Raw genomic sequence first — 24,148 nt, forward strand, 5'->3', positions numbered from 1 at the left:
ATCAGCAGATAAAGGCATAGAGGAAGAAGAGAAAATTGCTGTAGGTTAGTGGAACTACAAATAGATATGATAACCTTCTGACCTAAAACAAATAGCTACATTTATTTTTTCCTGGTTATTTTGAGGTATAAGAAGAGGGACATCTACCCCTGGATAATAGGGCCTGAGGCTCCACTCTGAAATGACTAATTTTTAAGGATTTTAAATCCTTTGGATCTTAATACATTTACATATGCTTTTTTTTTCAGTCTTCTAAAACTTTGGGAACGCTATAATGCTTTGAGTTTTCATTTAAGCGTGCAATTCTAAATTAATGTCAATGATGTCCAGAGCACTTATTTCTCAGGCATTTTTATTGGTGGCTTTTGTAATGCACAAAGATGTAATTGTAATTCACAAAGATGCTTGTCTTAAAAGCTTTAATTAAAGCCCATGGATTATGAAACTAACTGAGAACTGGAAGTATTTGGTATAATTTTTGATATCTCTTCAGTTATTAAATTTGTTCAGGCCAGAAAAAAATAAACTAATGTAGGTGCTTAGCCATACAGTGAATAATGTAGTGAAATTGCTCAACCAAAGGGGGCTCGTTAAGGTGATACATGTGAAGTGTTAAGTGGTTAATTTTATTGTGTGTTTCAAAAATATCTGGGTTTTCAAGTCAAGAAAAGATGACAGGCTAAACATGAATGACTTAGTTACAAATACCTCCACCATACTCCATCTGCTTTAAAAACTCTCACAATTTACCATTTTCTTAACTGAGTAAATGAATTTCTTGGTTTCCAAGAAAGCCAAAACTATTGCATTTAACATCTGCTTTGTTAAAGCCATATGGATGCACCTGATGTCTCTGAACTAATCCTGTTTTCACACAAAATAATTTTGCCACTAATTTGTTAGTAACATGCAGAGTTGTTATACTTCTGAAATACCAGTCAGCATATTTTTCTTTACTTTAGTTTTGTTTTCAATATTTATCTTGAAGTTACTCTTTGCAGTAACCTCCCTCTCTCTTTTTTCTTTTTTTTTCTTTTTTTTTTTTTCTTCTTTTTTTTTTTTTGTCCTTATGCAGAGGATTACTACTTCAGGAAAACAGCAGGTTTTCAGAGGCATTGCATTACTATAAACTGGCAATTGGTAGCAGACCCACGCTAGCTTGTAAGTATTTCAACTGTACAAGCTTGCATAATACTGACTATAGCTTTTTAAGGAAATCTTCCTGCTCTTCAATAACACTTTATTTTTTTTTCAGAAGTTTTTCATTCTGAAAGCAAAAGGTGAAATTGTGCACTTCTCAGTTGAAAGCAAGCGTTTATTAGTCAACAACTACATTTATTGTGGTGCAGGGAAGAAGCAGCTGATGAATTAGCATTGGGCAGCACTGCTAGAACCTAAAATGTATCTGATCTGGGGTGGTGAGCCATATATGCTACTACCCAAACTTTTCAGGCTTCTGTTTGCTGTTTCTTACAGCTGGTCCCTGATTTTTATGGTATGTGGTGTCAGTGAATAATACAAATATTTTTGAAGTCCTTTCATTTTTCCTTTCTTACTTGGGGGAAATGGGGAATAATCCATAGGATGTTGCCAAATCGGATGGTTCCAAAATTAAGTGGGTGCTTTTTAAGATTGCTGACTTCTTTGTAGCTTCAGTATTAAGTCTTATATATATATATATAAAAATATAGATTTATATATTTTTGTAACATTTCAAACAATGGCACTATATACTCGATACAATCCTAATTAGAGCACCCTGCCTAACCAGTGTCCTCTTCCCTCCTTCCTTAATCTTTATACCCACTTTCTGCTTTCCTTGTCTCTGAACTTTTAGCTGTTATATGTTCCTCTTTATGTCAGTGAGTGATCTGTATTATACAAAAGGCAAATTAGATAACCATGGGATCTCCTTCAGATATCAATTTGAAGTAAAACAAAGATTAGATAAAACATCATGGAGCCCCATTTAAAGATAACATTATTTCCCTCTTCACAGCTGCCTATTTAAATACTGGCATCATCCTGATGAACCAAGGGAAGACAGAAGAAGCCAGGAGGACTTTCCTGAAGTGTTCAGAGATCCCTGATGAAAATCTGAAAGATCCTCATGCTCATAAAAGCTCTGTTACTAGCTGCCTTTATAACTTAGGAAAACTTTTTCATGAACAAGGACACTATGAGGTAAGACTCCAGATTTGTCTACAATATCATTATAAAACCTTCATTCATAAATAATACCTATTGCTTCCAGCCAGACTTTCAAAAGACATCACAGGCACAAATTGATTGAATTACACGTAATCAAGATTAGCATTCTCTACAGAGATTATTTATTCTCCACAGCCACAGGTGTGACAATGTTAATTAGCAGTGTGATGTTCTGATGTCAGAGTCAGCATTAGCAGTGGTCACATCTGATATGTGTTAATTCATTCTTCTTGGCTTTGTCCCCGTCACTGATATGTAAAGGATATAGCGTGATTGCAGACCAGCCAACCTAAAGTGTACTGGCTTTTTAATTCAAAATAAAGCCCATCTTCAGCTGAAAACGTGCAATTATGTTTGTTTCTACATCTCCAAAATCAAGACCTAGTTGAAACAATTCAAAACTTCAGTGATTAAAAACATCCCACTTGTGTGCTCTCTTCAGATAACTTAACCTAAGTGCTGAAGTGGGTTGGATAATTTTTAATGTAACTGTACACAGCACCCAACCCATCCCATCTCATTTACTTGTACAAATGTGACTTCTGTGATTCCTCTCCCTTCTCCCTGATGAAATTACTAAAACTGGACATTTGTTTGAGTTTTTTAGCCGTATTTGAAAGAAAGTCATTCTTTCTTTGCATTGCCAGGCATACTTCAGAATAGGAGTTATGCATGGTTTTGATTCATATAGCTCTTCTTGACCACGGCAGTTACCTCAGCTGTTTAAGATTAGGCATACAAGCCTTATGGATTTTCTGGCATCTGTCTGCTGAATCGAGTTCTGTCAGATGGCAGCTACTAATTGGTTAAAACACAGACAGCTAATACATCCATGAATGTAAGAGAACAGCAGCGTGTTGTCTGCACGGCTGATAGAGTATAGAGTTGGAGTTCAATGCCTGGGAGGTGCAAGGGATTTTAAGAATATGAACCATCAGGTTTCTGCCTGGTAGTCATTGCAATCTGAGCCAGCCCTGATTGGGTCACACACTTAAGATATTTTTTTTGTCAAGCATATTTCAGCCTTCACAAGCTGTGACTGTTAGATGGGATGATGTAGAAAATGATGCAGAGCTAACAGACTGGCCAGTAAGCATCCAAAGTGCAGAATGAATCATAAATATGTGCTTGAGTAACTCAAGACACAGCACATTTGCAAATGGAATCCAGTTTTGGCATTCTTGACACTGTAGTACATCTCATTCTTTGTGTGGAACAGACTTGAGTTGTAAGGATTATGTTTTGTTATTACTTGACAGTAGACAATGATTTCTTTATTTTTAGGTCACTTATAGTAGCTTAGTCATCAGAAGGTCCTTTGTCTGCAGTTTGATATTCTCTGACATCCTGTATAATTTTGTATATGTTTATAAGCTCATGCGTCATTGAGGGGTTTAAAAAAATGTTCCTTTTACTTCTCATTGGTAAAAAAGTTGCAATATTGGAACTAATTTGATCCCTTGTCAATAAGCTTCACTGAATTTGATAAAATATTTGTAAATGAGAAATCTGAACTTTCCATGATATTTATGATGCCGATGTGTTTTCTCTCTCTCTGCACTTTTCACTTGGGGAAGGAAGATAGTCTGGCTTTGCTTTCTCTGTGAAAGACTACTTTTGAAATCAATGCTTTACTAGTTATTTGTCCCACTTGTGTGTCTCTCTTCAGGATGCCCTTATGGTTTACAAAGAAGCAATACAGAAAATGCCAAGGCAGTTTGCACCACAGAGCTTATACAACATGATGGGTAAGTGCATTGTTAGTGTTTCAGAAAGATACTTGAGGACTCAGGCAGGGTGAAACAAAAAAACTTAGCCAAGCAACTGGTGCTCAAATGAATTAGGTAATAAAACAACAAAAAAATTGCCTTCAGTAGATACAAGCAAACCATGTTCAGAGCTTAAATCGTCAGTAACTTCAGTGCTGGATAGGGCACAATAAATGATGAGACAGTTAGATACTAGATACCTTTAAGAGTGTCCATACAGCACTTTTAAGTTTAGAATGCGTGGATTAGGTTTTTTCTCTGCCTCCACGGTCTCTCATCCACTATCCTGGAGAACTCATGTGCAATTAATAATTAATTTTTTAAAAAATCTCCTATTTAGTCATCTTCGAAACTTCATAGAATGTGGACTGAGTTTGTTTATAACATAAGACTTAGCGTGGGTATTGAATGTTAAGTTTCCTTCTGAACCAACAAAATGTCCAAACAGGACCACAGAGATCATTGGATTTTTTTAATTTTTTTTTAGGTTGTGCCAAAAGCTTATTTCCCAGATGATGTACTGTTAGTTAAGACATCTACAATGATAGAAGTCTTCAACATTTTAGCAGAGTGCTTTGAGTACCGCAAGAAACATTAATTTGGCTGAGATGGTTTTTTTGGTTTTACACTTTAACTTCAGCTCCTCATATTCTTCATCACATCTTTATAGAACATATACTAAACAGATAAAAGGAAGAAGATAATATGAATTATTATTTATAGTATTCAGATCTGTAAACGAAGGGGCAGGTTCTTCATTATTTCAGAGATGCTTTTGACTGGATTTTTCTCTGAAAGGGCATGTATTTCTGCTAAGCAACCTCAGTGTCTGGCCCAGTAGACACTGATTTCCTATCTGGAACAGAAAAGGATGTAAGATACTTTAAGTAGTTTGAAGTAGAGCAATTAAAAAAATATGTGGAAACAATCAGGATCAACAGGAAGCATGTGGGGTTTTGTGGTGTGTGTTGTCATCCGTACCCTCGCCCCCCAATGCCTAATGTATGAGGGAATGCATTGGTTGTACCTGTTGGTTTGACACATTGTTGAAAGCAAGCGTCACTCACTCTACTTATACAGGAAAGGCATCTTTTATTAGCTCCCTAGAAGTACTAAGGCATAGGAAAAAAATACTCTAAAATTGTAGTTGTAACTGATACTACATGTTTGCAAATCTCTGTAAATGCTAAATTAAGTACTTCTCGTCACAGTGACAAAGCATCTAATGCCAATAATAGTATAAATATTTCCTTAACACTTCATACATTTCAGTGGAGAGTTACTTCTCCCTGGTTGCTGAGCTTTATCAGATTAATGCAAGTGGCAAAGATCACTAAAATATGCAAGTTGATTATTGGATGTTCTTCATAGAGAGTATTGGCTATTGTTTTGTCAGTTTTATTTATCAACATTTGCTGATAAATTTGGTGGGGTTATCAACGGTCACCACTCTCTGTGAATTAAACCTGCGCTTACTATTGGTGTCCTTTAGTGACTGCTGAAGTACTGCAGTGCTCCAGTGATCCTCTGAAGTTTGACTGCCCTTTTTAGTACAGCTGTATATTTCATAATTCTGATAAAAGTGCTCTTCAGAAGTACAGAAATTGGAAAAGTAAACCAACCCTGTTTGTAGCATGATGGTTGCTCCGTCACAAAGTAGGCCTGTGCCACCTTTTTTCTTTTTCTGTGAATAGATGCTCCCTTTAGAACAACCATGACCTATAAAATTCTTCAGTTTTTTACTTTTTTGCCCGTTAGTTACTTTTTAGTAACTTTTTAGGTTCAGGAGGCCTTTCTCAGCTTTCTTTATAAGCACAGTCCATGACGTCCAAGTTCACTCTGTTCCTGGGATTTGCATTTATTAATTCACAAAGCAATAGTGAACACAAAGACCAGCTCAGTCCTTTGCCTGGGCTTGGCTGCTGCTACACTTCCCCCCTCCACTGCTTAACCCGTACTCTGGCTTCTGTTTCCTTTAGGCAACCATCAGCACTTCACAAATGAAGGTCCTAGTGGTGTAACAAGTTAGGGTCAACTGAGCTTACCTTAGCCCCTTTCAGCCTATTGCGAAGAGCAACAGGCTATTACAGAGCTCTGTAAAGTCCACCTTATCATTAACGTAGCATATATTTGTATTTTGGTGATGTTGTGATGGCAGCTGTTGCATGGTTATCAGAACTTGCTTCGCACTAGTTGCTGAGGTATGAGTTGTTGGCTGTGCTGCAAAGGCAACCCAAGAGCCTATATAAAGGGTAGGGAAGTGACTTGAATTGAATGCAGTGCAGCTATATTAACAGCAGGACTCAGACAAATTTGTTTAAAGCTGTCCTGGATGTGTCCATGTGAGTGTACCTGACTGCAGTTAGTTTGGTTAGTCTTTCCTACCTGTGACAGTGTAAAGGTTAGATGACAAGCCAGAGCTAGGTAGCTGTGCTCACTGTGTAGTGTGGAGAGAAAAAGATACCTCTGGGGAGTAATTGAGCCCTTCTGACTTTGACATCTATTTTAGATTATAAAAATGATCCCCTGCAAGCATACTTCTCCTGTAAAAGGAACTGAGATAACTAGCTTAGACTTACTAGCTCAAGTTTGTGAGGTAAATCCAAAACACCTATTCAGTCATCTCTTTGCATTGGGTGTTGGCAGGAGAACAGGGCAACCGCATCCATTATCGGGAATGCATCCCATCAGCAGCTCATACTGTGTCATTGGGCATGGATTGTTTATTTCTGTTTTGATGTTCAAGATAAAATTACAAACATGTTCACTCTAACACTTTCTTTGATAAACAGCATTGCATAAACTTGTCTGCCTACTTTTTGCCTTTAAAAGAGAGACTAGAGGAACTGAAATAGGCCACTCCTCTCTCATATGCCTGGAACTGCATGGACCTGACACTGAGCTGTGCCCACTCACTGTATGCTCATTGCTGGGGAAGAAGGGTGTGGGGGGTGGAAACTGGGGAGTGCTCCCCATCTGCTTGGGAAGGAAGGGTCCTTCCCTGTCTCTCTGCATGTGGAAAAGGTCTCCACAGCTTATCATGAAATCCAGGAATAGTTACAGTTTGAGGACTGTCTGCTGCCGTTATTGTAATTAATGTATTCAGAGTCTCTGGCGATGACTCTGCTTGGTTCAGTGGTACATATATTGCCAGATATTGGCATGTGATGTAAGAAAACAGTGCTTCCTCTAATTTTTAATAATTATCCAATCATGTCACTGAAGATTTTTTGGAGGCTTTTTTCCCCTCTGTGGAGTACATGACATACTAGAAAGAGAATAAACAGGAGATGAACTATTTAAACTGAATTAGGTTTGAACTCCAGCACTCTGAGTGTGGTAGCATTAACGCTCCAGCAGTGTTAAGCCTTTACACCACCTGCTTTCCCTGTATGCGTTATGCTTCTTTTCCTGTGCATGCTTCTATTGGCCTTTCACTCTGACAGGCCCAGTGACTCATTCCTCTGGTGTGCCAGCCTGCCCTGATGACTCTCATCCTAAGTAACTTGCCTTTTAAAGCAACAAGAAGTATTTGGGCTCAAGAAGCAAGCCATCCATTTGACTTGGCATTTATTCATGGTACAAAAGGCAGGGCCACTATACCAGCATCAGATGTTGTAAGTTTGTGCGTATGAAAAGTTGCAGGGTTGATTTTGGTCTCCTGTTGCTGTGATTTATTTTGCCAGGTGTGCAACAACTCAGCTAAGGAAACCATATGTTACTCTGGCTTTGTACCAAGAAGTGAAACCTTTTATTTTTTTATTTTTTTCTCAAAAGAGCACAAAACAGCTAAAAATTAAAACTTTAAAACTAGAATCAAAACAATTATTCAACAAACTGTATAGGATTGGCTTGGTATTTATTTTCTCTGTCATATTTCTTTGATGTAAATTAAAAAGTACGTGCTAAGGTTACTCAGATTAATTTGCTTGGCATGGCAACATGCACTACAAAGGCCAGAGTCCAGCTCAGCTGCATTAAATAGGTAATATATTTTGTTTAAAGTTTCAATTAAAGCCTAGGGTCAAAAAGATAAAATGGTCCCTGTGGGATCTTGAACACTTTAATGCCAATATTAGGATTGCTTAACGATCAGCCTCTGCTCTAGATGTCTTTTGCGTTCCTTGAAATCTGATATTATACAGTTGATTGTATTACATTGCTTTTAAAACCACACTGGCCCACCTGCTACAGTAATTCATACTCCTGCCAGTTAAGTGGTGTGATGTGGACCATGGAGGCTTTATTTTAGTACCAAGCAGTAACAAGAAAGATGTTGGGGTGGCATTGTTCAGGTTTAGATTGGCAAGATACTGTCATAAAGACAAATGTCTTGATTGTACTTCATCTGCCCTTGCCAGCTAATATATGAATGGCTATTTTCAAATACAGTTAATGCAAACCAAACATTTTTTATGAGAAATGCAAGTTAAAAAAGAAGCTAACTTTGCAGGAGTTAGTACAGTTAATGATGCACAAATTAGAGTTTGGATTTCTCCTTCCTAATCTGCTACATTGCACATGGACAGAAAACAAATCATATGCAAGTGGCAGCCAGGTACAGAACGGGAAAGGGGAGCCAGATTTTATATCTGGTGCAGAGGTTTGTATCATAAATACAAAGGCTTAGCATGCAGAGAGACTTTATCTATTGATGATTATAACATAACTATCACTTTATTTGATTATGCTTTTGTGAGGATGTGGCTGTTTGTACAAATCTGTTAATATTGTTAAGGCTCCTATCCCATTTGCCCCTTGCTCCCATTAAATGCTTTTTTATTGAATTACTTTAAAATATTGTTTAGAACTCCAAGAAACGCTTTTGCTGGTATAGTTTTACAGTTCATACTGTGCAAGACTTACTTTTTAAGAGCCACAGATGATTAAGCTGTGAAATACATATCCCGTATCATAACTTGTACAGAGCATGATACTTGCACTTGTCTGAGCTCCAGTCATCAGTGTGCTTCCTATGCATCTCATGAAGCTTTACTGGTAATTTCTTACTAAATGTACATTAAAAACTTTTTTTCTTTCAGAACTAGCTTGATTGAAAACAAGGGATTTTTTTTTTCTTTCATATTTACATTTTGTTACATGTGCTAGGGAAATAAGAATGGAGTCTACTCTAGTGGTGATGGGAGCAAAATGCTGTGCTTCCTTCTTTCCCCACCCTCCTCCTTTAACCCTTCCCCGCTGAGACTTTGCAGACTATGGTACTTTATATCTGCTTTACTAAGCTGAGTATAAATCTCCGGACTGAATGCAATGTGTCCTGTTTTTTCACTTTGTTCCTTTTATTTGAAGGATTCAAGCTGGTTAAAAAGGTTACAGCAATGGATTACTGAGGGGTAATGGGTGCGATGTTAGGGACCAGGATTTTTCTTTTTAAAACTTCTCAGGTTTTCTTAGTTTAAATTATTTAGACTATTGATCTATAATTTCACATGAAATTTTTGAGTTTTCTTAGGTGATACTCTGAAAAAGCTAAGAGTCTAAGCCTGAAATGCATTTGCATTTTAAACATATGGGGTTTTGTATGAAAGTAAGTATAATAGTTACATTTGTAAACCAAAAATATATTCCAATACTGAAATTGGACTACAGGGATCCCAGTTAGGCATGATTCTAATGGAAAGTGCATCTATTAAGAGTGTTTTAAAGAAACATATACTAGCATAATGGCTATGTATTACTGACAAAAAAAAAAAATCTTTAAAATGTGTGTAAATAAAGTAAAAGGAAAGAAAAGAGTGCAAACATTTGCCAGATATGAATTTCTAGGTTTCGCCCTTATGATTTAGTGCTGGTCGTACATCTGCTGGAAAAAGAAAATGAAATTACATATCTCAGGTGAGTTCACTGCCTTAATTTGTGTCAATATACTTCTTTCACTGGAAGTCTTTGTACAACAGGGAAGAGCTGTGCAAAGTTCATGCAGTTCCATGCTGGAACTGATTTTGTTTTGCCCTTCATTTATATCTGTTTTCCACTTTAGGTATGTTCCTTCAAAAATAGCTTAGTGGTCCAATAAAATCAGATCGAAGGCTTTGCTGTGGCTAACTGAGGCCTGTAAGAATCTACTCAACCAAATATGGATTGACTCCCATCTGTCAAAAGCCTTCTTAAAATACAACACATTCCTTGAAATCTTCAAGAAGATTGTTCTGTAAAAGAAAAAAAGCAAACAAAATATGCATAGTCTGTGCAGAACTTCATGCTCATTAAGTTCACATGCTTCAGCTGTTTGAGATGTGCATGCACTGCATATTTATCACCAAGACTGTTAATCTTTTGCAGTATATCTTAAACATCAGTGTAGTATAATTTCAAACTATGCTTCTAGATTTATTTTTATTGCACGTACTGGTACCTAAGGGAAAAAGAGAAGGAAGTTATATAACCTGGGAGGTGCATTTATGGTAAGCACATCTGCAGCCTTGATTTGCACAAGGAAGCTTCATGGTTGCATTATGAAAGACACAAAACCCTTGTGGCGTTGTGGTATGCAAGGATGCAGACCTGTCCATCATTTTCTAAGGCAACCTCCCAATTCAAAGAAATGATGGAAAAATGAAATTTTAATTCTGACTGAATGTATGTTAATGATTTTCCTTTTCAAAGTGCATCTCCATCTTTCTTTCTGTTTTTATGTCTGCTCTTGTCAATGCCAAGTTCTATATTTTCTATATTACATTTTTACCACCCATAAATTTAAGTGGCAGATAATTAACATATACAAGCATGATGCAAGGCAGCTTTACCCTATATTGTATCCTTTACGGATATAGTTTTTCAGTAGCATCTTTTGGGGTCCTAAGAGAAGGACCACAGGAGAGACATATGTTCTTAGTCTGAAGGTATGGGTACATGACACCTATAGAGGAACAGTGCTATTACATCCATAGTTTCATTGTACTTGCTCATCGATAAAACATGCTCCCTGCAAGGAGACAGCCTTTGCTTGGTATGACAACGTGCATCTGAAACAGAACAAATACGAAATTAGCAGATGAAAGGTTAATCTAGAACCATGTAACATATATTCATCTAGATGCTACCTAATTTTGCTTTTTAACAATGTATTGTATATATATTACAAAATCTTAATGTCTGCCTGTTATTTTTTTTCTTTAAGGATTTCTAAAAGTTCACATTTCACTTTATTTTCAAGTATAAAGTTAGCCTTTCAGGGGAAATAGCTGCGAGCAAGCTGGTCCTTTGTTAGTATTATTATTTAATGTAAATATTTAATGTAATATATTATATTTAATGTAATATATATGATGTAAATATTTAATGATTTTTAGTGTTCTTTAATTATTTTTAATTAATTTGTCCTGGCATCATTTTAGTGGGGATTTTTTCAGTGGTGTTTTAGTTTGTTGGGGGTTTTTTGTTTTGTTTATTTTGAAAGGTTGTTTTTCAATTCTGAGGATTCTGGGGAAATATAGAACAATATTGTTTGGAGAATGGTAATCTTGCAACTGATCTATCTCTATGGCAAAGAAAATCCACTTGAGTACCAGGGTTTTAATTATAGTGGTGTAAAGCTAGTTAAAAGGTAGCCCGTTACTCATTTCTTTGTCATAAAACATTAATAGAGGTGTTAATGAATGATATATGCACTCCTTTAAGTAGTGTTTCAGTTGCATATTTTTTTGCTTGCACTACATTAGTAAATGAGAGTTACAGTTTAATAATCTTATGTTCTTCTTGTAGAATAAGCAAAGAAATGGGTGCACGAACCCCAGGAATATTAGTTGAACTAACCCCTGTAAAAATGGAAAGAGCTCAGAATTACTGATTTGTGCCCTTTTACTCCAGTTGGCTATTGAATTCCTTACCACCATTCACTGTGTGGCAATGCTGTGCCTGGCTGCGTGTTGATACAGATTAGGGAACTGAAGTAACTGTCAATTTATGTCTCAAGGTTTCCACTGCAATGAATTTCTTTCTTTGTTGTTGTTACCTGTATTGAATATTATAGGTCTGGCAAGTTTCATTAGCAAATAGTGTGTCTGTGATCTTTCAGATTTTTAGCATGAGTTTTGAAAGATTTTACAAATTAAGGAATTGTTAAAGTAAATACAGAAACCTGTGCACATGTACCACTGCTTTGCATATTTGCTGCTAGTGCACACACTATTGTTTTCCTAATGACTAAATAATTTATGTTGCAAATTTATAAAAATACATGATTGTAAATGACAAACATTATTTTCTTATTTTAATCTCAGACAGACAAATACATCCTGAATGACAGAAGTCAATCCATACATGTTTTCTCCGTCATTTTGTTGAAAACTATCTTAGGCCAGAATAACTTTTATTAAAATTGCATCTAACACATAAAATCACTTGATTGAATTAATTATTCAGTTAATGGTTGCTTGATTTTATTCCAGTCTTTGAGTATGGCCATGGCAGTTTTCAACTTACTTTCATTTCTTTTTAGATAGGAATGTCATTGTAAGTCGTTTAGAAGATGAAATTAATAACAGACTCCCTATTCATCCTTCTATAGTAATGACATGTTCTAATTTCGTATAATATAGCAATTCTTGACAATATGGGGCTTATGAGCAGAAAACAGGTTCTTCAGAAAAAAAAAAATGTTCAGCTGTAGAGAATTCCTGGTAAAGTCTTTAGGGGAATAAAATTCCTTTCTCTGCAGTTTGACATTTAGATTGACATATTGTAGCTTCATTTCTAGATGTGCCACTCAGTAATACTCTCAAAGTTTTAGGAGGTTAGCTTGTAAAGTAGCTGAGCTCTTAAAACCTATCAAAAATTGAATTTGCCAGTACTCTGAAGTTGTTAATCTCTTTTTATATCAGAATCCATCATGGAAAATAAGTGAGAACCTTGGATCTTTTTGAAATTTGGCAGTGCATTTAGCATATACTACCAACAGATAATAACTCCATGTCTTATGGCTGCTTACATTACTTTTTAAAGGATCTTGTTGTTAATTGCTTGAAAAATTGCCAAGCTGTAGCAGGCTGGGCTGGAATTTTCCACTTAAAGAAAAGGGCAATATGGATTCTTCATTTCCTGTATGCTGAATGAAGCAGGTGCCTGTGGGAAAAACAGTATGCAATCAAGTAATTAAACATTCTGCCATAAAGTATACAGCTAGGGAGAGGACTTGGGGGTAACATATAGCTTGACTTTTGGCTTCTTCAATCCTTTCCACACTTGACTTCATGGCTTTTTTTTGTGCATAACAAGGCATGATGTTACGTCACTTATTTCTGAGTGCTGACATAGTGGAAAAAAATGCATGTGACATTGATAACCCTGAATTTGATCATGGGTTTTGGGGAATGTTCATGTTCTTTTGGGTTTTCTTTCCTGTTTGGATTTTTTTTTTTATTTGACCTGAGCTTTTTTAAAATCATTCCTTTAGTTTGGCCCTAACCAGCGGTTAGAATGACTTGAGTACTTCTGATGCTGAAACATCATCTACTTCTGTGTATGCAATCAGATATCCCAAACCAGCACATGAGTACAGAATACTCATAGATCCTTGAATTAGAAGTCTTGATCCGCTAGATTTACAGGCTTGCATCCCTTTTTGGAAAAACTCTTATTTGCTCATAAAAATCATGTTGGCTTCCCTTAGCCTTGGCTCAGCATGACTTCTGACTCCATCACACTCATTTTATCTGTGGGCTGTGGTTTGATCATTTTGCATGTACTGCACCCTAAGTCCTGAAACTCAAACTTACATGCCACATTTGCCTGGGATCCCTAATCTCTGGTGACAAAAAAACCTCAAAAAACACCAAGAAAAAAAAAAAGCTAAATAGATAAACAAACAAACCAAACAGGGCCTTGTCCAATTTTTTGGATCAAGAAAATCCTCCATAGCTTCTGTAAATACTTAAAATGGAGTAGCTCCCACGGTAAGAGTTACTTCTTTTCTACTACTTTGAACATGTAGGTGGCACATTTTTGTCTGAGTTTTGGGGGGGTGGTAGTTGGCTTCAAGCTTGAATAAAGAACGTCAGTCTATCTCTCTCTCCTGAATGCCCTCACAGCTATTAATTCCCATGTAATTCGGAACTGTGGGCAGTGACTCACTTGGAGACAGCCTTAGCCAACCTCTACCTGGGTCAGCTGTAGTCCTCTCTTGATCCTCTCATGGTGGCACTGGGTAAACTGTGACTTCATATTTTTGGGAAGATACTTAGCCATTTATTTGAAATGAATCAACTTGCGAAGTGATGAAATCCTGACTCTCCTGTAGGCATTTTCAGTCTGCCATTGGTAGGGCAAGGGCACATTTATATCTAGAGCCCTCATGAAAGATCTGTGTAAATCCAGGGTATTAATCTGAAAGCTGCTGTTCTTCACCATTACATGCTTGTTTGATATTGCTTATTTCCAGCCCTTGAGAAATTTGGTTGTTTGCTTCTTGGAGAAAGCACTTGTCTTTCTCTGTATGCTAAATTCTTTCTCAGAAACTTCAAGACTACTATTATCTCTACCGCAATATATGGCTTTCTGACATGGCATTCATCTGTTGTTCTTCAGCATTGCCTGCCTCGGTCTCTTACAGTAAAGGATTTCACTTTGAAATATGTCCAATTTTGGTCATTTTGTACATGACTTCTTAAGACCAGCAATTTTAAAATTATGGATACTATATTCTAATTTAGACTAATTGTGGCAGATGATCTAATTTAGCTACATTCAGAGATAATTTTTTTTAATGTCTCGTCCCTCCCTCCAATATAGTTTCAGGACCGTTTTCTTAACCTTTCCCAGTTATAAAAAAAAAATATCTAGGCTCTTGATGTATTATGATTAAATGCAAACACTTTCCATATCCTTCCTGCCATTTCATGCTGTAGATTGTGTAGACTGGTGGAAAAGAAGTAACTTTTCTACAGTAGATTTATAAGATTTCTGTTACTTTGAGACTTTTGAGTGAAACTAAGCAGGTGGAACACTCCCTTGCAATTTTGTTCTAACAGGGCTTTCATCTTAACTATGTTCTTTCAGCCTAATAAGGCCATAACTCAGTCTCCTCACTCTAGTGTCTGTAAGACTTGTGTGTGTGTGTCATTGCAGGTGTTCAAAGCGTTTCACCTGTTTCAAGATCTCTGCCCATTTAATATAAAACAAATTATAAATGAGATAATAAATTATGGAAACCTTGAGAAATTCTGGGCATTCTCACTAGCATTTGTTTCACCCTGTAGGAGAAGCCTACATGAGAATGAACCGGCTGCCAGAAGCAGAGCACTGGTACGTGGAGTCACTGCGATCCAAGAATGACCACATTCCAGCTCATCTCACCTACGGAAAACTGCTGGCTCTGACGGTGAGTTAATTAGCAGGTCCTGGATGTTGGTCCATGGCCCTTTGACTAGTTACCTTTGAGGTAAGGGGATGGGAAGAGTTTGTCTTGAAAATTGCTTATTTCCCTGTTAGTCATGCTATTTCATTTATACCTTCTATGAAGGATTTTGACAGTGTCGTTCATTTCTTTGTGAAACATTGTATCCATTCCTGAAATATCACCCTCTGTGCCAGAAGAGAACAATTATAATAGCACAGAAACTTTAGAAGAGATAGTTCTTAACAGCAGTGTCTGGTTGAAAAAGCCTTTATTGTAAGTACTTGAGATCACAAGTAATGATACCAATACAAAAAGATATTCAGTGTTTGACCCAGGGTTGTAGCAGCCTATGGCAGAGCTAGGGGTGTCACCTATGCTTTATGAATTACATGTCTCATGGTTTCAATTTACACTTCATTCGGAGTATCTCTTTGAGCGTGTGAAGAGAACTCTCAGCAGCTAAGAGCTAGTTCTAAAAATAATCAGAAGAGTTGGACTTTCTCATGTCTTCAAAATTCACTTTGCCTTTTTAGTATAGATGAGCTTGTAGCTCCAGATAAATTAGGTCCATATGACGGTTATAGCAGAGTGCTGGTCCTTCCTTGTTTTTCACACATTTTGAAGATGGAAATGGATTTCTATTTATTTGCTAAAAAAAATTCTGTTTTAAAACTTCCTTTCACTTTTCCATTTCTCATTCTCATTTTTCTGACCTTATCCTCTTGCTTGTGTATCTCTTCTACATCTGTTTTCATTGTTCCTCCAGTGGTTTCATATTTCCTTTCTATGCTCTACTGATACACCTTTGTAAGGCTCTTCAATCATTGTGCCTCAAACTGAATATCTTTCTTTTCACCTGTCTATAAGCTTTCACTCTGACCTTGCTTATGCCCTGTCCAGTCTTCAAGCAGAAAATGTCCTTGGACACAGGGTAGAGATCCAGTGAATAAAAATAGCTCATAATTAATTTCAGCAAATCCATTGCTGCTAGAAATATCTGAGTTTGGAAAAGGGGGCAAAATTAGAACAGAAGTTTTCTATATGAGTAAGAAGTGGCAACACAGAAAGAAAATTTTTTCCATGTTATCATGTAATGTCAAATACAATTTGATTAAAAACTCTGTATTAAAAATGGGAATTTTTAGCTTGTAATGGAAAGCAAGATGGTAGTGTTATATCCCCACTCCCTGTCAGTTCCAGGCCTGGAAAGGCAGGTTTTTAGCTACAATTTCCAGTTACAGTTACAGTTAAAGTTTCTTGGATATTGACAAATACATGCACTCACTGATTACCTTCCTCTGGGATAGAACTGCAAGTAGGTTATACAGCAAAATTTCCAAATTTACCTTGCTTTTCTGGCAGATATCTTCATATCTTGCACCCAAGAATAACAGGGCAAAGTCAATGTTATTGCTTTCTTCTTAGCAGATCTTTGACGTGAAAGTTCTAATTTATTAGAATTGCTGTGGGTAAAGAAAGAGTTTTCTCCATTAGAATCCCAATGTCTTTTTTCTTTTCTTATTTTCTTCTTTTCTATTTCACCCTATTCCACACACACTCCCCAGTATTCCTCTGGTTAATTTTGTACATTTTCTGAACTGCTGAGTATATGAAATATGAGGTCTGCTAGGGAAAGTCTTGCAGTTGTTCTGGGAAACATGGTCTCACAGTTTTCTTCAAAATTACAACATCTCCAAATCCCATAGCTCTGTACGAACATTCTGAGCCACTGAAAATATTTTTTTTAAATTTTGTTCCCTCATTATGAAAGTTCAGGTACAGGATTAAACACCAGTGGGATACCCTAACTTTGGGAAGAAAGCAATGAAAAATGTATGTGAATACTTGTAGTAGAATTTAACTGTTTACGTTTCTCCAGGGGTATAAATGTAAGATACAGGTGGGGTGGATTGTGCCTTGAGGATCTGAACTATATTTGTGGAAGAACGTGTCTCATTAGCAAAAAAGACAGGAGCTGCCTACAACTTTGAACACTGAATACTGCACTGTGTTAGGCAGTAAGATACTCTGCCTATCCTTTCTCAATGCACACTTGCTTACTTATGCTTGCTTTGGCCATAATTGTAGTCTGTTCTCGTAAAGTTTTTTTATCATCTCTTCATACTTTTTTCTTTTATTACTGTTGCTTCATCTAATATTCATGGCAATATGTACAGAGAAGGTTCATGTCCATTCTGTTAACATCAGCATAAGCTGAAAGATATGGCTGGTAACGACATAGGACTTTATAAACACATAATAAGACAACATGTTGATGACAAAGTAGAGAAAATATTTCAGGTGGTTATTTCATTCATTAAAAAAAAAAAGATTCACCTATCTTTGATCTATTGAAATTTGGCATTTATTTAATTTAATTATTTCAGCTACAAAGTCTGAAAAGACATTCAATGTGAAAATGGAGGCTGAAGAGATTTGGCAGGAGAATATGGATTTTGTCTCCATGTTGGTCACTTACCCTTAATCAGTAGCACAGCCCACCATCTGCTCAATGATTCACATTAAATGAATTTTGTCTGGTTTTCAGTATACTGAACTGCACCAGCATAGTTCCCATCACAAACATATGATTGCTGTAACTGACATGTTTCTTGGAAGTCTGTATATACTTCCTAGGTGTTCAGTAGCATTAGAGCTGCTCCCTTTGGCATCACTGTTTGAGCCTATACCTAACTTAAGGTACCACTGTGATTTATTCTTCTGTTTTGCTGCCTGGGCTTATGATCATTTTCTCACAGCCTGTATATTTAAGAGAGAGAAAAGCTAACTACAGTTATTTTTCAAATATTAGGGGAGAGACGTTTTAGAGGCTTCTTTCCCTTCATCTATTGGAACCAAACCTTCAGACTTTTTGAAATACTGTTTCTGAATGTAAGTGCTGAGACAAAACTACTAATAGCACTCCTCTGCATCTCTTTTCCAGGAGAGAAATGTGAGATGGTTGATGAAGTGAAAAATGGAAGCTGGTGCTAATATAGATAGAAAATTTTTCTGTCAGTGAAATCAGGGAGGGGGGGGAGGGAAGAGGGGAGAGGAAGAAGGTTCCTAAGTTCCAGCCAAAGGCAATTCTAGTATAAAACCTCCTAGCAGTAGTGTCAAACCTTTAAAGTTAACAAATCCAGCTATGTTTTACGCCATGATTTAAATTCCAATAAAGTGGCTTAGTGTTAACCCCAGATTTTCTGCCTCCTAAAGCCTTCTACCGGTATTGCTGCTTGCTAAAAGCAGCTTGACATAGAATCACAAAATCATTTAAGTTGGAAAGGACCTTTAAGGTCATCAAGTCCAACAATAAATCTAACGCTGCCAAGCATGTCACTAAACCGTGTCCCTAAGTGCCACATCAATGCATTTTTTAAACACCTCTAGGGATGGTGACTGAACCACGTCCCTGGGCAGCCTGTTCCAATGCCTGACAACCCTTTCAGTGAAGAAAGTTTTCCTAATCTCCAATCTAAACTTCCCTTGGCACAACTTGAGGCCATTTCCTCTTGTCTTGTCCCTTGTCACTTGGGAGAAGAGACCAACCCCCACCTGCCTACAACCACCTTTCAGGCAGCTGTAGGCCTCTCCTAAGCCTCCTTTTCTGCAGACTAAAAACCCCAGTTCCCTCAGCTGCTCCTCATAAGACTTGTTCTCCAGATCATTCACCAGCTTCATTACCCTTCTCTGGACACACTCCAGCACCTCAGTGATTTTCTTGCAGTGAGGGGCTCAAACTGAACACAATATTTGAGGTGCGGCCTCACCAGTGCCAAGTACAGGGGGACAATCACTGCCCTGGTCCTGCTGGCCACACCGTTTTGGATACAAGCCAGGATGCTGTTGGCCTTCTTGGCCACCTGGGCACACTGCTGGCTCACGTTCACCCGGCTGTCAGCCAGCACCCCCAGGTCCTTTCCCCCAGGCAGCTTTCCAGCTGCTCTGCCCCAAGTCTGTAGGGCTGTGTGGGGTTGGTGACACAAGTGCAGGAAGGACCCGGCACTTTTCCTCATTGAACCTCATACTATTGGCCTAGGCTTGCTGATCCAGCCTGTCCAGACCCCTTTGCAGAGCCTTCCTACCCTCAAGCAGATCAACACTCCCACCCAACCTGGTGTCATCTGCAAACTTAATGAGGGTGGATAGGATTCCTTTCTCCAGGTCATTGATAAAGCTGTTAAACAGAACTGGCCCCAAGGCTGAGCCCTGGGGAACACCACTTGTGACTGGTGGCCAACTGAGTTTAACTCTTTTTACCATGTTTCATTTAATCCCTTAGTGCCAATCTGGATACATGGACCACCTCCTTGTACCTTCTGTTTTCTTTGCCTTCCCTTAAGGAACAGTGAGGATGACCTATGCCCAGTGCGTAGACTGAACATTTGCAGAATTGCTTGCTTGTTACGGCAGGCTATCCTTGCCCAGCTTTCAGCAAAAGCTTTTCAGAGTTTCATAAACAGGGACGTAGAGACAGATTAGTGTTCTAGCATATAAACTGTTTATTTTGTTCGTGTTGTCTGGCCTTGATTTTGTCAAACACAAACTAGGAACTCTGCATGTTTTCTAAATCCACAGTGACCTGTCTTTTTCTTTGTTATTTTATTGCTGAGTTCTACAGCATGCCTAAAGTAAAGACACCATATACTAGATGAGGTTTATTAGCTTAGCAATGAAAAATGTTTTGGTTTTGGTTTGTTTTCTTTTTAGCTTGAACAATAACCTGCATGAGCAATCTGATCAAAATGAAATGTTAACTATACTTTGAGCAGGGGACTGGACAGGATGCTATCTCAAGGTCTCCCAACATGAATCATTCTAGGATTCTACATACCTTTCTTTATTTTCATGCTGAAGCTAGTTCCAGTTTACTGAAACACAATGTTTTGAATCAAAATAAAGGTACAGACATGTTTTTAATATTAATACCTATTATACTTCCTTACTGAAAAGGCATTTTAGAGGACGATTAGCTTCTACCAGAATGGGTTACCTTTTGCAAAGTCATGAGTGGCATGTAAAACTGTAAAGAAGGTGAATCACAATTCATCTACTGTAATAAATTTAAAATTATTGCAATCATGCTGTAAGTGAAAAATACTAATTCATGTCATAATCTCAGGTTGGCTTTACTAGTTTCTCATTTGCACATAGCTAATGTCACTACTGTTCCAAAGGGCAATTTAAATTTTAAAATTGCATCTTGTAAGAGATTAAATGAACAATAGTAAGCAAAAGTATAATCTATGCTATTCAGTTGTGCTAATTCTTTTGAGTTTGTATGCAGAATAGAACAGAGTATTTCAGTTGGAAGGGAACTGCGGCAATCATTTAGTCCAACTGCCTGACCAGTTCAGAGTTGACCAAAAGTTAAAGCATGTTCTTAAGGGCATTGTCCAAAAGCCTCTTAAGCATTGACAGGTTTGGGGCATCAGCAACCTCTCTAGAAAGTATATTCCAGTGTTTGAGTACCCTCTCAGTAAAGAAATACTTCCTAATGTCCAGTCTAAACCTCCCCTAGTGTAGCATTGAACCATCCCTACATGTCCTATTTCTAGATACCAGGGACAAGAGATTGGCACCCCCCTCTCCAATTCCCCCCTCGGGAAGCTGTAGAGAGAAGTGAGGTCACCCCTCAGCCTCATTTTCTCCAAACCAGACAAAGCCAAAGTCCTCACCTGCTCTTCATGGGACATGCCTTCCAGCCCTTTCAGGAGCTTTGTTGCCCTCCTCTGGATGCCTTAACAACCATCTTAAATTGTGGGGCTCAGAACTGCACACAGTATTCAAGGTGAGGCCACACCAATGCTGAACAAAATATGCTCAATGAAAGGACATACAATTTGTAAATTATTTAATTCATAAGTTAACATGTTCCAGAAAATGCCTTCAAAAGATAGCACAAAGTTTCGTTATTTCTGTACAACATTCTTTTCTGAGATGTACATCACTGACAACCTTTGGGAGTGTTAATAAGTAGTTTGTTTGTCCACTTCTAGAAATGCTTTAATGAACAGTTAAAAATGTATGTATTCAACGACAAGAGAATTCCAGAGAAAGGATTTTATTTTTTCTGAGTTTAGAAATATGTGAAAATTGAGAGTATAGAGTGTTACAAGCCCAGTCTCTGACAGGTGATTAGACAAGCCTGAAGAAATAATATTTTCTTCTCCAAAGCCTACAAAAATTTTTGCATGTGTGTATATGGAAATATGGAAAGATGAAAAACTAGAGTAACCCCATAAAGTAAAAAGTGAAATAAAAACCAAGATAAAACAAGCTTCACTTCCCTGCTTCTGAAAACCTGCTCATGACACACTCTTATCCATCAATAATAATTCTAAATACTAAACATCGCATTTCTACACAAAATCATTCTCAGTAATGTGCACTTCCTGAAGAACTTTAAAGATACATTTGTAAAGCTCAGAATAGGCTTTTCATCTTGTAATAACTGTAATTTGCATTGACCCAAATCAACAAACCGATCAAACGAAAACAAACCAAAAAATAGCTGTTAATTTGTCATTGATTCTTGAAATACATAAGTGGTCAAGTTCTAATTTGCTTGCAATAAAACCTTTGGAGTAAAAGCCTATTTATTAGTACTAAACCTGTTCACTCTTATTTTAATGCAAATATCTGTCTAGAGGCTTGTTAGCTCTTTTGGGAAGAAATGCCAGGTGGACATGGGCATACTGCTATGTATGCAGAAAAAAACAGACCAACTTAAGAGCTCCAAAGGAATAGCTAATGAATTTACAGTCTTCCTACCTAATATCATAAGTCACATCACCCCTATATTGGATAATGTTATATGTTCATATCTAAAAATTACAACTCAGTAAGCTACAATTTTCCTGAAAATATATTAGAAAAGCAGAATTTAGTGGTTGAAAAGAATGATTAGTAGCTTAGCTAGTAGAATAATTGGAAAATAGCCAGTCTGGGGCTTAAGTTTATGCTTTTCTTTTTTCAATTATTATTTTTTCAGAAACAACGTGTAGCTGTTTAGGACTGCAATGCTTTAGCATTATGTGCTTTTCATATCTTTAACTTGTTAAGCTGCATAAATTACTTGAAAAATGTGCTTGTCAATATGACATGTTACTTGACCTAGCCAATCTTCTGGTAGCAGAGGAGTTAGGTACCACAGCATCTTAGCCTCATCGCTTGCTTAGGTAATTTATTTCTATATCACAAAGAAAGCATATTTTTTGTAAAAAGCTTTAAAATTGCAAGGCTCCCAGTTCCAAGATAAAAATGAGTCTGTCAAAAATGACAGTGCCAGCTGAGGCCTTGAGCATGTGCTGTAATTCATTTTCCATTTTATGAGCAGACCTTCTAGAAGAGAAAGAGTTGGCTATCATGCTAAAAAAAATCATTTATATGTAAGGCTTTAAAATTTTTTTCTCCTCTCACTTTAGTCTTAAAGAGAAGACTAACAAACCCTTCCTCCTAATGGCTGGCCTCCCTGCCATCAGGCAGTGGATGGTTGTTATAGTAGCACGCTAGTCTGAGAAGCTTTATTTCAATTATAAGTAAATCTGTTTTGAAGCTTTTTTTTTGGTGTCTGTTTTGAGTGAACTTGAGCCCACAAGCCACCTCTTATAGCTTCCAGTAGTGCCTGTAATTGCTAAAATACTTGGGGACAGCTCCATATTGTAACATTTAGCATGTTGCGTCTAGGAATTACAGGCTTTGCTGTATTTCTTTGGAAAAAATTGCACACTGTTTTCTTGCATTTTACACGGCACCACACAGTGCTGTTAATCTCCTATTTTTTACTGGCTTGGAAAATCACCCAAAGTGCTGTAAGAAAAACTTACTTTGCCTTGTAAAATTTCTGTGTTACAGCTCCAAACCATATTAAATTCAGCAACAATTACCCTAGAAGATACCCTAAAATTGAAAAGATTCTATTTTAATGTGTTTTCTCCAAAAGGGGATGGGAAGAGAGCAGAAATAGACATGATAGAGACTGGCAGTGTTTTGGATTAAAATAAAAAACACGATTGTGACATTCAAGTATCAACACTGAAGTTAAATACTTTAAGTTTCAAAATACTCCCTCCTCAGTGGGTGGCCATGTTTTTGCCTGCAGTTGTTTGTTGCTTTTTTTCCTGACAAACAGAAGGCCAGAGAGATATCCTGCCATGACTGCTTAGTTGTGAAATTACTCAGAGTGGCACAATCAAATACCCTACTGTATTCATAACTGGTGTAGTCCTTGAAAGTCATCTCAAAATAAATATAAATAAATGACAACATAGAAATAAATGGAAGGTAGGTAGAACAGAAATAAATGGGACAGCAGGGGAAAAGGGGAACACAGTGCAATAATGAGTAGACTAATCCGACATTTACTGTTTCTGTAATTACTCGCTGATGATGTTCCAGCACAGAATGGAAATTTGCATTTCTGTTGGACATCTCTGTCATTGTCATTTTTTAGGTCACTGGTTGATTGCTACTCTTTTTCTGTCTCTTTAGATTTAAACAAATTGGAAGAAAGCAGGGACGAGGTAGAACAGTCATGATGTCAAAAGAATCATGACTGTTTTTAAGATATAACATTTGAAATGCTATGTGTTAAATTTAGGTATGATTTCCTAGAACAGTTTATCCCTTCTTTTACTAATAAATTCCTTTAAAAGAAACAAAAAATAATTCTAGTAATAGCTCTTTTAGGAATAAATAAATGCCTACACATACAGAAATTTTTAATTTATGAAAAGACATTTTCTGAGTGGGTCAATTTCATTAGATAGCAAAGGTGTTAGATATTCCATTTTGGGAGGCTAAATCCCTT

General features: G+C 37.1%; 1 protein-coding gene and 1 long non-coding RNA gene across 2 annotated transcripts in view; one reads left to right on the forward strand and one right to left on the reverse strand.

Annotated features, from left to right (window-relative positions):
- The window catches only part of LOC308066250, a 600,281-nt gene that overhangs the window by 477,782 nt on the left and 98,351 nt on the right, over positions 1–24,148 (reverse strand). The gene's annotated exons all lie outside the window — the stretch shown is intronic.
- Positions 1–24,148, forward strand: part of TMTC2 (transmembrane O-mannosyltransferase targeting cadherins 2) — a 375,978-nt gene that overhangs the window by 255,502 nt on the left and 96,328 nt on the right. The window contains exons 8-11 of the mRNA XM_080393255.1: positions 1,076–1,161; positions 2,000–2,184; positions 3,881–3,959; positions 15,197–15,318. Coding sequence (XP_080249381.1) covers positions 1,076–1,161; positions 2,000–2,184; positions 3,881–3,959; positions 15,197–15,318 — 472 coding nt within the window. The remainder of the gene's footprint in view (positions 1–1,075; positions 1,162–1,999; positions 2,185–3,880; positions 3,960–15,196; positions 15,319–24,148) is intronic.

Source organism: Falco punctatus, assembly GCF_963210335.1.
Source record: "Falco punctatus genome assembly, chromosome: 6".
Taxonomy (NCBI): Eukaryota; Metazoa; Chordata; class Aves; order Falconiformes; family Falconidae; genus Falco; species Falco punctatus.